At 40.2% G+C, this 15845-nt stretch overlaps 1 protein-coding gene across 1 annotated transcript in view; it reads right to left on the bottom strand.

Moving 5' to 3' along the window:
* Positions 1–15845, bottom strand: part of clcn1b (chloride channel, voltage-sensitive 1b) — a 56359-nt gene that overhangs the window by 6185 nt on the left and 34329 nt on the right. Inside the window, exon 15 of the mRNA XM_030750156.1 lies at positions 12627–12840. Within this exon, the coding sequence (XP_030606016.1) occupies positions 12627–12840 (214 nt within the window). The remainder of the gene's footprint in view (positions 1–12626; positions 12841–15845) is intronic.

The raw sequence follows: 15845 nt of genomic DNA, 5'->3' as shown, positions 1-15845 counted from the left end.
TGTCCAAATGTATAGGACCTGTTTGCTCTGCTGTATTTGGTAAAGTTTTGTTTATTAGTGGAAGCTTGATTGGGGTTCTCTGCCATTTTATTTTTGTATCTTTTTTCTGCTGTTTTGTGGCCACCCAGAGAGCTTAGGCATTGTCTTTTTGGTTTAACCTAAAACTTAGTTATTCTTTTCTTTCTAGAAAGAGTGGGAGATTTTTTTTGTTGTTATCTTGGCCTTGGACACCCTGATGTCGATTTGCATCCTTTCTTATTCCCTGCTATTTATTTTTAATGGCACAAGTTAATTGTAAATAGATCATTATGAATAAACTCTGTTTAACTGCACAGTCGTCTTTCCCAGAGACGGGGTTTGTGTTTTGGTCTGCTGGTTTGTTGTTATACTCCCTGCGTCATTTATTAAAGACAAACCTTAAGGAGAGCGATGTTTCGGGCCATAGATTGCCCTTTCTCAGAATTAAACAAACAATGCAGGAATAATGGTATACCCACACTATGAAAAAGTTATGTGATAGTGAGTGCCCTCCAATCAAAAATGGAAAAAGAGGAGTAAAGGCTTCAAGCAAATGTGCACACAATTAACAATTGGCATAAAGGACTTTTTTGACTCTTGCCTTTTACGATTTTTTCACAGTCATTATGGAACTTTTGAGTTCTCTCTCAAAGATTATGAGAATATCACGCTCAATGAGTCTCTTTTTGGTGACCCTGGTTCTTGTTCCACACTGTCCACACTGGATAAACTACTTGAAAAAGAAACTCGTTTGTTTTTGCATGCTGTCACTCTCAGTGATTACCTGAGAGTAAAAAGAATCCCAAGGTGCCTCAGGATCAACAAGGGCCCTATTATAGGTGAAGACAATGCCACCTTCTGTGATCGATGGAGCAAGATTCTCAACAAATGTTCCTTCGATCTTATGGCCTTAACCATCCAAGAAGTGTCTCACAACATGACAGTGGTTCACAAGGAAATCACTTCAGTGAAACTCCAATTGGAACATGACATCACTGACGCTAGTACATTTAAACGACTCCTCGAAGAATGTGAACAACGAAAAGCACAACTCACCTCTGACATCAATTCAGAGGAAAAAGTATGTTCATTCCCACTCCTAAGAGGAACGCCTCCTTAGATACTTTTTGTACATTAGTAGGGAGAGAAATCATTGAGATGTGGGGTAAAAAACATCAATATAAAGTTTGTAATAATTTGACCAAAGAACAGAGAACTGCATTGTTTTTGAAATACAAAATGATGAGTCACTGGTGATACAGAGTGCCAACAAGGAAGGAGCAGTTGTTATTATGGATCACTCTGCATATGATAATGAAATTATCAGACAGCTGAATAATATTTCCATCCATCCATCCATCCATTTGCTTCCGCACATCCTGTTCAGGGTCGCGGGGGGGCTGGAGCCTATCCCAGCTGTCATAGGGCGAGAGGCAGGGTACACCCTGAACAGGTTGCCAGCCTGTTGCAGGGCCAACACAGAGTTACAGACAACCTTTCACACTCACATTCACGCGCTCAGTCACACCTATGGGCAATTTAGATTAGCCAATTAACCTAACCCCAGTAAGTGCATGTCTTTGGAATGTGGGAGGAAACCGGAGTACCCGGAGGAAACCCACGCAAGCACGGGGAGAACATGCAAACTCCACACAGAGAGAGGGAGAGGCCTGGGCCAAGGTGGAATCAAACCCAGGCCTTCCAGATGTTATTCTAACTGTGAGGCATCAAAATCTGACTTAAATCAAAGATAAAGAGTAAATTACATCTTTTTCTAGAACTACAGGAAATCACACAACAAGAATATCATTTCATGTTTATTAGCCATCCTATTATTCCAGTCATCTATATTCTACCTAAAATTCATAAACCTTATGAAGCTTTTCCTCCCGGCTGGTGTATAGTATAGTGGCTCTCTCTTACTGAACATACATCTACTTCGGTTGACTTGTTTTGCTTTTGTTGACTGCTTAGTCACTTCTTTGCCTTCCTATGTGAAGGACTCCATGAAGTTCCTCAAATTGATCCAAACCATTAGTTTGTCAGATGCTCAGTATTTTTTGGTAACTATGGATATCAAATCCCTTTACACCAATGTACCTTTCCAGGGAGGTCTAAGGGTGGCTAAATTTCTTCTGGATACCCACCCTGAACTGACACCCAGTACTGCACTAAATATCTTCTCAACTCCAGTTTCTTCATGTTTGGATCTGAATTGTATTTACAAATTCTAGGGATGAGCATTGGAACCAAAATGTCTCAGAGTTTTGCCTCTCTATATGTTGTTTTGTTTTGGGAAAACTTTAATCTTTGATCAGTCTCTTAATCACTGTACCTCTTCCCACTGGAAGAGGTACAGTGATGACATTTTCTTTATTTGGTCTGGACCTGAAACGTTACTTATGGATTTTTTTTTTTTAATTTCATCGGCAATAATGATTAATATTTTGAGATTTACCATGTAGTATGATGCATGTAAAATGAACTTTCTAGATATTACTACTTATAGGAATGGAAATCTATTGGGGTCTAACATTTTTCGTAAGAGTACAGATAGTCACGGTCAATCTTTTCACCCTTCCGCTCTTAAAAAGAGCTTGCCGGTGTCTCAATTTAATAGGATATGCCGCATCTGTAGATCTGATGAAGATTTTTATTACAAGCAGATGCCCTTGAAAAACGTTTCATGGAGAGACAATACAGAGTTGGATTGCGCATGCACGTCAACGTTTTACAGGAATCTCTCAAGCTGAATGTTTATTTAATACCAAGCCCAAAAATATGGCAACTAATCTTAATTGCATTCTCCATTACTCTCCTTTCTCTAAGGATTTAGAAGCCACTGTTAAAAAACACTGGCATATTGTAAGTTCCGATCCACCTTTGGAACACGCCACCTCGCATGGTTTATAAAAGAGCACCTAATTTGAGAAACCTTTTGCCTCCCTATACCAAAACCCTCTCATTTTTTAACTCAGATCCCTTCTGGTAATTATCGATGCGGTCACTGCACTCAGTGTAACTTCACACATAAGACCACCACTTTTAATCACCCCCCGCTCTGGCAAACTTTTTAACATCAGAGGCGTCATCACTTGTCAAATGAACAATGTGATTTATTTGCTTAAATGTCCATGAGGTTTAGCTTACGTGGGTAAAACCACTAGCTCTGTTGCCATTCATTTCACCCAAGCTGCTCATAACGTATCTGCTCTCAGCTGTTGCAGGATTGAAGTTGTGAAACCTCATCGTCGTGGAGTGATATAAATTGTTCTCTACTAGATACATTAGCTCCCCATGGTCTTAATGAAGAGTTTGACTTGAGACCTGTCCTATAATTCTTATAATAACTCTATTAGTTTTATATATCAATTAGTTATATATATATACCAATTATTCCTGCATTGTTGTTTAAGTCTGAGGAAGGGCAATCTATGGCCTGAAATCTATGGACTCCTTAAGGTTTGTCTTTAATAAATTATATTATTCGGGAGCTTTGCTGATGTGACCCTTTCTTTTTCTTCTTCGTCCCCTTTTGGCCCAGCACTGAGCCTTTACTTTTTTGGATCTGGGACTTCCTGAAATATGGCTGTGTTTAATTTAGAGACCTTTGTATGATAAAGTTAAAAGTGCTATTCTCAGAGCTTTCAGTTAAAAGGGTATAGACAGCATTTTCATAACCAGAGGAAAGCCTCTTCCTAGACATTTGAGTGAACACACTAAATGAGCCGAAGTTGTTCAAGAACTGTGTTCCAGAACAAACTGTGCGATACCTAAATACAGTGGCTTGCAAAAGTATTCATACCCCTTGAACTTTTCCATATTTTGTCACATTACAACCACAAACATAATTATATTTCACTGGAATTTAAAGTGAAAGGCCAACACAAAGTGGTATACAATTGTGAAGTGGAAAGAAAATTATACATGATTCAAAACATTTTTTACAAATAAAAAACTGAAAAGTGTGGTGTGCAAAAGTATTCAGCCCCCCTGAGTCAATACTTTGTGGAAACACCTTTTGCTGCAATTACAGCTGCAAGTCTTTTAGGGTATGTCTCCACCAGCTTTGCACATCTAGTGACTAAAATTTTTGCCCGTTCTTCTTTGCAAAGCAGCTCAAGCTCAGTCAGATTAGATGGAGAGCGTTTGTGAACAGCAGTTTTCAGATTTTGAAACAAATTCTGGATTGGGTTTAGGTCTGGACTTTGACTGGGCCACTCTAACACATGAATATGTTTGGTTTTAAACCATTCCATTGTAGCCCTGGCTTTATGTTTAGGGTCGTTGTCCTGCTGGAAGGTGAACCTCTGCCCCAGTCTCAAGCCTTTTGCAGACTCCAACAGGTTTTCTTCCAAGATTGCCCTGTATTTGGCTCCATCCATCTTCCCATCAACTCTGACCAACTTCCCTGTCCCTGCTGAAGAGAAGCAGCCCCAGAGCATGATGCAGCCACCACCATATTTGACAGTGGGGATGGTGTGTTCAGAGTGATGTGCAGTGTTAATTCTCTGCCACACATAGCATTTTGCATTTTGGCCAAAAAGTTCAATTTTGGTCTCATCTGACCAAAGCACCTTGTTCCACATGTTTGCTGTGTCTCCAACATGGCTTCTGGCAAACTGCAAATGGGACTTTTTATGGTTTTCTTTTAACAATGGCTTTCTTCTTGCCACTCTTCCATAAAGACCATATTTGTGCAGTGCACGACTAATAGTTGTCCTGTGGACAGATTCCCCCACCTGAGCTGTGGATCTCTGCATTTCGTCCAGAGTCACCATGGGCCTCTTGGCTGCATCTCTGATCAGTGCTCTCCTTGTTCGGCCTGTAAGTTTAGGTGGACGGCCTTGTCTTGGTAGGTTTACAGTTGTGCCATACTCTTTTCATTTCCGGATAATGGATTGAACAGTGCTCCGTGAGATGTTCAAAGCTTGGGAAATTTTTTTATAGCCTAATCCTGCTTTAAACTTCTCCATAACCTTATTCCTGACCTGTCTGCTGTGTTCTTTGGACTTCATGATGCTGTTTACTCCCCAATATTCTCTTAACCAACCTCTGAGGCCGTCACGGAGCAGCTGTATTTGTACTGAGATTAGATTACACACAGGTGGACTCTTTTTAGTCATTAGCAGTCATCAGGCAACTTCTGAATGCAATTGGTTGCACTCAGAGAAAAGGGGGCTGAATACTTTTGCACACCACACTTTTCAGTTTTTTATTTGTAAAAAATGTTTTGAATCATGTATAATTTTCTTTCCACTTCACAATTGTATACCACTTTGTGTTGGTCTTTCACATTAAATTCCAGTGAAATATAATTATGTTTGTGGTTGTAATGTGGCAAAATATGGAAAAGTTCAAGGGGTATGAATACTTTTGCAAGCCACTGTAAACAAAGTAACTACTCTACAGGAGGCTGCAGTGTTGTCAGATGAATTTGCCGTGAGCCATGAAAATGTCCTTGTGAATCAATAGCCTGTGAGAATCCAAAAGTGCACTGCCAAGTCTAAAGTCAGAGGTAATGTTATTACTGTCATAGAATAGGACATACCATTGCATATTGTTTGTCTCTTAAGTGTAACCATCATTTTCAGAGCCAAAGACCTTGACTTCATTAGAAAGGTTAGTCTTTCTGACTCCTTGGCTGAGCTGGATGAACCGGATGAGTGTTTTAATCCATTTATCCTTGACTGACGTGTCTTTGACAGGACTCACAGAGGACCAGAATACCCTGCCCTGCCCAAACTGGTGTTTGTGTCATGTAACTCGTTACGTGTGTGGGAGGTTGAGGACCCAATGCAGGATTCAAAAACAGGACAGAACTTGACCTTTCATCTGCACTTATTGCTGGAAAATTCAGGGCACAATGGAACTAAACTGAGCCAAAAACTCACTTAGAAACAGGACTCAGACAGACAGACCACACAACAGGAGGAAAACTAAAACGAGGACACAACAGACAACTAAGGGAAGTAGGACACAACAGGGAGCACAGCTGAACAGAATCTGATTAACAAGACTAAGGAAGCAAAACTCAACACGGACAGACAAGACCAAAGCTAACAAAGTAAAACAGGAAACCAGTAAGCACAGACACAAGACCGCAGACTTGACACAGGGAGCTATAATGAGGGAACAAAACATAACTAAAGCATACACAATACTCAAATAACTAAACTAAGCATAGTACTGAAATACTTAAATATACTCAAATGGAAACAATAAACCAAAACAAGGGATCACAGAAAATAAGGCAACAAAACCTCAAAAGTCCAAAAACTCAAACACACTGGGTCCTATGCCCAGGACCATGACAGTTTGGACATAGTATCCGAACACCAGAGAAAATGTTGAAAGAACGGTTGTTGTCTGCTAATGCACCTCTTCCTCAAATGACATGCATATTGTTGTCCTCCACTAAAGAGACAGCTGATGAGGAAATCAGTAAAGTACCTTCTTGAAAATGGCCTAGCCCAATCACAGCTGTTAAATTCTTGATATCAAACACAAAAAATGTGTGGATAAAATAATGGCTGATGCATTGTCCAGGCAGTGATTTGTACATTTTTGATGGACATATTGTATTATACACTCCCCTCTGAAAGTATTGGAACAGTGAAGCCAATCCATTTATTTTTGCTGTAGATTGAACACATTTGGACTTAACATTAAAAGATCAATATGAGACAAATGATCAACATCTCAGCATTTATTTTCAGGTATTTTCATTTGGACACAATTCAGAAGACGGCACCTTTTGTCTGAACCCACCTGTTTTTCTTGTGAGCAAAACTGGAACATGTGAATCACAGGTGTGTTTTGTTGCCCAGGTCTGTTCTGTTGCAGTGATTATTCAAACAACAAAGAGCGCTGAATGTCTATGCTCAGTGTCAGATTAGGGTATTGTCTGTGCAGACTGTGCATTTATAGTTGGAGGCGTAACCAACATGAAAAACACAAAGCTGTCAATGGGTGAAATACAAGCAATTGTGGAGCTGAGAGAAGATCGAAAATCAGTCAGAACCATTGCACAAACACTGGCCACATAGTACACTGTTGGGTCTGTCCTGGGGCCTATACTATGAATCACGTTAAACATACCCAGGGTATCTTTCAGTTATCTGGATTCATTTACCCTAAGATTGCTGATCAGGATAAACGGTCACACAAAGTTAGCTATCAACTTGTCAAGTTAGCTCAGGGTTTTCCCCATGCGTTTACATGAAAGGGGTGGTGTTGGCACCGTCTAACCAACTTAAAAGGGGCACCTCACGGGTCATGCGACTTTTCTTCCACAGAAAATGATCCCTATGTCACCCACCCCAAAGACATTATCAAATGGTGATTAAAAATCTACAATGGATGTTAAAATATTACAGTAAGATTATTTTAATTTGAGTTAATTTTATTGCTGGGTGCATTTCTAAGGCGATGGCTGCACATTAGAACTGGATATATTTAAACAGTTAAGGTTACTTGCCCATAGCCTGATAAAGGACATGTGGAAATTGCTTTAGTTTCTCAGTAGATAAAAGTGAAATTAATTTGACTGAACAGGTATTCTTGGTGCGTGTTCTGTGTTCTAGTAGCTGCAGGTCCAGCAGTGTAAAAGAGACTCAGCAAAAGATTGGAATCAAGTGGAACAACATTTTATACATCTCCTAAATCACCAAATGAATACATGCATGTACCTGTGACACTGCAACACACAGTTGCCCTTATTTTCAGTGGTTTTAGTAAGGTACGGCTTAACAAGATGCACATATAAAACATATTCTCCCAGGAGAGAATCTATATTGCGCTTAAAACTTGCTGTAAACAAAAGAAAAATTTTAGACCCTCCTACGAGAGAGTAGGAGGGTCTAAAATAGAGGTCTGACTGATCTTCTAGGAATGGTGATACTATTTTCTGGAGAACTGATTGGTCTGTAGGTGGTGATTTCATATCTGTTGATCTCTAATCTGGAACCTGCTCCGGACCAGGTTAGGTTCACAGCATAAGGTACCATAGTGATTGAGACACCTTCATAGTACTGAAAACACAGGATTAACCCCCGAAAGTTACCTGGACAAGCCAAAATCCTGCTTCATAGTACAGGGCCCTGAAGAAGAAAGTTGTCACTGGTGTACTGAGTAACATGTCAAACAGGTAGACCAAGGAAAACAACAGCAGCTGATGACAGCAACATTGCAGGTGCTGAAAAGAAAGACCCTAAAACAACTGTTAGTGACATCAGCAACAACCTCCAGAGAGCAAGAGTGAAGGTATCGCAATCTACTGTTTGCAGAAGACTTAATGAACAAAAATACACCGGGTTCATCAGAGTGCTGAACCACTAATTATCAAGAAGAATAGGAAGGCCAGATTGGAATTTGCCAAGAAGTACAGAGACAAGCCTCGGAAGTTCTGGGACAGTTTTATCTTATGGAGTTTTATGAACTGATGAAACAAAGATTAACTTTTGCCACTGTGATGGAAAGGCTAATGTTTGGAGAAAAAAAGGATCTGCTCATGATCCCAAACATATGAGCTCATCTGTGAAACACAGTGGAGGTAATGTCATGGCTTGGGGTTGCATGGTTTCTTCTGGGACGGGCTCGTTAATTTTCACCGATTATGTCACACATGATGGCAGCAGTACAATGAATTCAGAAGTCTACAGAAACATTTTCTTTCAGTTTAAAGAAAGATGCAGCCAAAACTAACTGGGAGATCCTTCATCTTACAGCAAGATAATGACCCAAAGCACACTGCCAAAACTACAAAGACGTTCATCAGAAAGTGGAAGGTTTTAGACTGGCCTAGTCAATCTCCAGACTTGAACTCTATCGAGCATTTTACCTTTTAAGACCAGACTGAAGGGAATAATCCCCCAAAACAAACAACATCTGAAAGAGGCTGCAGTGAAAGCCTGGAAAAGCATCACAAAAGAAGAATGCAAAAGTTTAGTGATGTCAGTGGATCACAGGATTGATGCAGTTATTGCAAGTGAAGGATTTGCAGCTAAATATTAAATCTTACTGACTTTAATCTGTTTTAAGTTTATCTGTTTCAATACTTTTTCTAACAATAAAACTGGGTGGCTTCAGACAAAAGGTGCTTCTTCTTTACTGTACTGAGCAAAAATAAATAAATTGGCCTCACTCTTCCAATACTTTTGGAGAGGAGTGTATACTGTGGCATTATTCTTTAAGCTGGGTTCATTCTTTTTTTTTTGGGGGGGGGGGGGGGGGGGGGGGGGGGGGGGGTTACTGCTGATATTTCTGGAGCTGCTGCTCATGTTGAGGCTTCCGTGTTGAGTTCCCCCACCGCTGTTAAGCCAGATGAGGAAAAACCACCCCCTCTCTGCCTCGGTTTGAGGCACTTTCTACTGATTCTTCCCACCGGTCTAATGTCGATGTGTTTCAGGCCCATCGGCATTTGATGTCAGTCAGAATATTTCTTTGGTTCCCCCATTCCAGGAAGCTGAAGTGGAGGCTTATTTCAATGCTTCTGAAGGCACTGCTGTTGCTTTGCACTGGCCCAAAGATGTTTGGCTGCTTGTGTTGCAGTGCAAGCTAGTTAGTAAGGCACAAGAAGCATGTATAGCTCTCTAAATTGAAGATAGGCTTGTATATGATAAAGTTAAAAGTGCTGTTCTCAGAGCTTTTCGGTTTGTCCCTGAAGGGTATAGACAGTGTTTTCATAACCTGAGGAAAACCTCTTACAACACATTTGAGTTTGCCAGGGGAAAAAGGAGTACTACTCTTTGACAGATGGCGCCTGGCAAGCAAAGCTACTGACTTTAATACACTACGTGAGTTGGTGGTGTTAGAAGAGTTCAAGAACTGTGTTCCAGAACAACCTGTACTACACTTAAATAAACAAAGTAACTACTCTACAGGAAGCTGCTGTGTTGGCAGAGGAATTTGCTGTGAGCCATAAAAAGTGTCTGTGATTAAAAGTGAATCAACAGCCAATGAGAATCCAAAAGTGCACCGCCAAGTCTAAAGTCTGAGAGGCAATGTTATTACTGAATGTATAATGTCACTGAATAGGACATACCATTGCATATTGTTTGTCTTTTAAGCGTAACAAGCATTTTCAGAAAACAAAGCCAGTTAAAGACATTAATCTGACTAAAAAGGTGAGTCTTTCTGACTCCTTGGCTAAGCTGGATGAGCTGGATGAACCAGATGAAGTTTTAAACCATTCATCCTTGATGGATGTTTTATTGACAGGACCCAGGGAGGACCAGAAACCAGTGAAAATATTGAGGCGCTGGTGATTCACCATTGTTTATCCTCTCTGATCTTCTGCCTCTTAGCGCAGAGACATCTTGTAATGCGAGCACACTTTATCCCCTGCAGTATTATTTCCCATAATGTAACTAACCCCCTTTGTAGGAAAAGAGGCACTGGTGGTTCACCATAGTAACACTAGTAAGAGGTACTAGGATGGCTTATGTACCTGCTCCATTCCATCATACTCATATTGTATCAAAATTGATTTCTGGGTTTTCTGATGTCGCTGTGTGTCCCTCTTTTCCTGCAAAAGGGGTTTGTTTATTTTATGGGAAAGGTATTATCTAATCCTATAGTGGTAGATAGCTCTGATACCACTCCCGCTAATGATGAGGAACTAAACTGACCCTGAGATATTTTGTCAGTGTGCTCACAAGATCCCAGGCACATATGATTCTGTGCTTGTACCTTCTGTTACCTTCTGTTGGCCCTTTGGAGTTCACACCCTCTGAACAGAACATGGTTAAAGTTGCAACTGAGAGTCAGTCACTGCCTGCATCGCATGAATCCCTGAGCCAAACCCAGAAAGCCGATGTTACTCTTGCCAAATGTTTAGCAGAAGTGACGAAACTGGCAAATGAGAAAAAGGCATTCTTATTTTTCTTAGATATCTTGCTTATGTGGAAGCGGGTCTATCAGCCTAGGTTAAGGCAGGAAGGGAAAGAAAGAACTGGGACGTAGTACAGCAGGTGGGTCTGAAGGGTGCAGATAAAGTGTTGCAGCTAGCCCATGAGCATCCATAGTCTGGTCATTTGGGGGTGACAAAAACATATGACTGCATTCTCCAGCACTTCTTTTGGTCAGGTGTAAAAGCTGATGTAGATAGGTTTTGTAAAACCTGCAACAGTTGCCAAATTGTTGATAAGCTTAACCAAGTTGTACTACCTGGTTCTGCCAAACCTGTCCCTGGAATGGGTGAACCTTTGAGCTATGTGGGCTACTGCCAAAAGAATTCTGATAATCAGTTCCTGCTCACTGTCATATCAATCACTTCTCAGACATAATTCCCCTCCATGGTAACCAAGAGCTCTGCTGAAATTCTTTACAACCTTTGGCCTTCCTAGAGTGGCACAGATGGATCAAGGTACCAATTTTCAGTCAAGTGTTCAAGCAGGCATTATAATCTCTGGGTATTAAACATCTCCTCTCTAGTGTATACAATCCCTGATCACAAGGCGCACTAGAGAGGTGGCATCAAATACTAAAAGCAATGATGCACAAATATTGCCTTGAGACTGAGAGAAACTGGGTTGAAGGTTTGCCTTTTCTTGTGCTGTGCTGATCACGAGGCGAAGCTGGAATTTCTCAATTTTTAGCACTGTGGAACTGGTGTTTGGACATAGTGTCCAAAAACCATTGAAAATGTTGAAAGAACAGTTTTCTTCTAATGCACCTCCTCTTCAAATGACATGCGTTGTCCTCTACTAAAGAGAGAGCTTATGAAGAAAGAGATAACATACCTTCTTGAAAATGAAGATGGCATTCCTAATCATAACTGTTAAATCCTTGACATCAGACACCAAAAGGAAAGGGATCACATGAAGGATGATGCATTGTCTAGAAATTGATTTTTATATTTTTTATGGACATGTTGCATGATATAATCTGGAGTCATTCTTCAAGCTGGGTTTATTCTCATGGGTGAGGGTATTATGTCCTTTGACCCGTTGGCCTCTTCCTGAAAGAGAGTTGCTCTCTTCCTTCCCTCTCTGTTTCAGCATTCCAGTTGTTTGTGCAACTGCATATATAACACCAGCAGCAAGTGCTCCTTGCCATTTGGCCACTGGGCTCTGTGATGTGTGTGGAGTTGCTGGACTAGTGCTGTTTTTTGTTTGTTTGTTTATTTTTGGGTTTTTTTTGCCTCAAGTGATTAAGTGATTGAAAGTGGTAAAATGTGTAAGATCTGTTTGCTCTGCTGTAATTGGTAACATTTTGGTTATTAGTGGAAGCTTGGTAGGGGTTCTCTGCCATTTAGTTTTTGCACATTTATTCTCTCTTTTTTTTAACCTAAAGTTTAGTAATTCTTTTCTTTCTAGAAAAGAAAATCATTTTTTTGTTGTTTGTTTAGTATTTTGGCCTTGGACACCCTGATTTGCTTCATTTCTTATTCCCTCCTATTTGTTTTTAATGGCACAAGTTAACTGTAGATAAATTCTGTTTAACTGTACAGTCATCTCGCCCAGAGACTCAAGTTATGTTTTGGTCTGCTGGTTTGCTGTGTTATACTGCCTGTGTCCCCTACACTCTGCAGGTAGATTGTAACAGTCTTTCAGTGACACTGGTATGAATAACAAAATAAGGACTTCTAGGCGTTTTAACTTTACCTTATATGCCCGAGGGCCAGCTCAGGCAGGTAGGGTAGCTTCTTCACCTGGATGATGGAGTCGTAGAGAGATGGCTGCAGACCCTGGGCCACCATGTTGGCTAGGATGACTGCTACCATCATGGGTAGGATGTGGGAGATTTGACCAGTCAGCTCAAAGCAAATTACTGCCGTGGAAACTGTATGTGTGACGGCTCCTGTCAATGCTGCTGCACCTGTGGTGAGAATTAAGTGTAAATCCTCCCAGTTGTTTAACACTGGATTCTCATGTACAGTACTGTGCAATAATCTCGAGTCACCCCTCATTTCTTTGTTTTCCTTCCAATGATCCAGACTTTCTTGTAATTTTTTTTTCCAAGTGGTCTTGATCAGTAGTTCTCCAGGTTTCCTGAAAGTCTTTCAAAATTTTTCTTTGGACATTGGAGGTCAGTCCCAGTAACTGACCATTTTCAGAGTAATATATTTGTTTGTTAAGTATGAATCATTCAAGCAAAAATAGACACCTGACTCAAGGGACGAACTAGTGTTGTGCAGTGAAATAATACTAGTGCAGCGATATAGCCGGAGGAAAAAAAAAATCAGAGTCTGGTATCGGCGATGGGGCAGAGCACGCGCCCACTTGGTAATTGCAGTGATAGAAAAGTTCCAATAGCGAACTGGTGAAATTCTCAGCCCGGTGCAAAACGACCTTAGCAAGGCACGGCGCCGGGCGATCAACCGCTGGCTAGAACCTGTCTGTCATGGTCCTGGGCCGGTGGCCCAGCGTTTTGAGTTTCTTTTGTGTAGCTTTCTTTGTTATACTTTTTAGGTTACATTTCTTTTAGTTTTATTGTTTGCGTTTGCTGTTTAGTTTCCCTTGTTTTTTGTGTATGTTCCCTTTGTTAAGTTTTCAGTGTTAGGTCTGCGTCTGTTATGTTTAGTCAGTTCCTGTTTTATTTTGACAGTCTCGTGTTCCCTGTGCTTTGCGTTTAGTTTTGCTTCCCCTTTGTCATTAGGTTCATTTGGTTCACCTGTCGTCCCCTGTTGTTTCCACTTGCCCTAATCCCCTTGTGTGTATTTAAGCCCTTAGTTTTCCCTCTGTTCCCTGTTTGGATCCTCGTCTTGTCCACACGTATGTGACAACAGCTGTGTGTTTTGTTTTTCTAGTTTTCAAGTTTTCGAGTTTTTCAAGTTGCAAGTTTCGAGTTTGTTGTGTTTTTTTGTTGCGGGCTCCCCATCCGCCTGTTTCCTGTTTTATGCCTGGTCTCAATAAACCTGCACGACAAATCAGCTCTCACCTGCGTCCTGCTTTGAGGTCCTTCCTGCCTCGCCTGCTCCAGCTGTGACACTGTCACCTGCTCAATCAGTCACAATAATTTCAATTTGATGTCTGATTCCACATCTCCTTTATCAGGCTGTGGGACAGTAATGTTTAAATTGATCCAGTTTAAAATTTCAAAGCTCCAATGTGCAGCCATCACCTTAATAATACACATCAGCACTGAGAGCACACCCAGCAATAAAATGAACTAGAATTAAAATGTTTATTTTACAAATCTGTAGTGTTGTAGTCAAGACCACCTAACCCGAGACCGAGACAAGACCAAGACCAGTGCCTGACACTACATGACACAATAAAATGTGAAACATGATCAAAATCACTTCTCAAATTGATCTGAAAGATCCGCATTCCCATAAAATCATCCTGATATTAAACACTCACAGCTAAATTAAATATAACCATCTTTATTTAATACTCCTGGGTGACTTCCATCATTTATCACAGAATGTAAAACAATTATTCATAGTTCATCACAATAGTCTTAACTTTTCTCTGCCTTTCATAAACTATGCATAAAGTTGTGTTGTTTTTAAACCAACAACCTTTGTAAAAATGGGTGCTTTTTCAAAACCACATAGCTAAATGTGTAAAACTGAAAAAATGGCAAACACTCATCAACAGTAAGAACTAAAGCCTTTAATCTTATACAGATTAAAGGTGCAGGATGTAACTTTTATAAAAAAATCTGGTTTTTACATATTTGTTAAAACTGTCACCATGTCAGACAGTATGAGACCGATAATCTGCGAAAAAAATGGAGCTCCTCCACCTCCTCCCTGAACCGCTCCCAGTCAAAAACAACCAATCAGAGCCAGGAGGAGGGTCTTAGCACTGTCAATCACTCCTGGTGTATGCTGCTCAATGTAGTTGTGTGCGACACTTCAAGATTTGGTATCGATCCTATGTAAAGTAAACACGGGGCCATTATCACCGATACTGATACCAATACTTTTTAATAATTATGAAGAATTTCCATGAAGTTTAACTGGTTTGAGATTTTTTTCCTTTGGATCATTAATTAGTTAAAACCCAGAATAGAATTGGGCAAAGTTTATATGTAAGTAGAAAATACTTTATCAAAATAAAAGTTATTGTTCTGAAACAATAGAATAAAACAATTTTCCCCATACATTGATGTCTGGAATTTTTTTTCATAAATTAAGTGTACAAAATCATCACTCAAGAACAAATGCAAACTTTTTTCCAGGTAGATTTTTCAGAAAGTATAATAAAAAAAATTTATAAAAATGTCCCTTCATTCACTAATTTTCTACAAATTTACATTTAAATTTGATTTAAATGTTTCATAGCAAAATCCTTTTTTTTCCCAAATAAAATATGTTATGCGTCACATGACAGTATAACAAAACACTGTGGGGAGGGGAGGAGCAAAGTGCTCTGTGCTGTGACAGGAGCGACACTTAGACAGTCAGCTCGCATCTTTGATGAAACCGCAGCACTGCATACAGGAGAGAAACTGAAGCCAAAGTATCGATCTCATCACACTGATATTGATCAATACCAATACCAACGTTGGCATCCATATTATCGATATCAGGATCAATCTGCCCACCACTAGCTCAATGTACTAATGGCGGAGAAACAACTTACTTACTTCTCTGCTGTTACCATTGGTGGTGGCCATGGTAACTTCCGGGTTCTAGCAAGAAATATTTCTCACCCCAGCACTAATGCTAATGCTAATTAGTAAGCTAATACTAACCACTAAATGCCGCTCCCACTTGTTAATTGAGTGATGGGGCCTAAGACATAACCAGAAAGCAGTAATCAGTTTCTTTGGACGTGTAGTTACATTTCTCGAGGTGCATGTCAGGTTTGCTTCAGAGAGGATTTTCAGTTATACACAAAGGATCAATGCAGAACTCTAAATCAGGCCTT

Source organism: Archocentrus centrarchus, chromosome 16, assembly GCF_007364275.1.
Source record: "Archocentrus centrarchus isolate MPI-CPG fArcCen1 chromosome 16, fArcCen1, whole genome shotgun sequence".
Taxonomy (NCBI): domain Eukaryota; kingdom Metazoa; phylum Chordata; class Actinopteri; order Cichliformes; family Cichlidae; genus Archocentrus; species Archocentrus centrarchus.
Note: the sequence above shows the minus strand (reverse complement) of the source record. Positions and strands in the feature narration are given on the sequence as shown.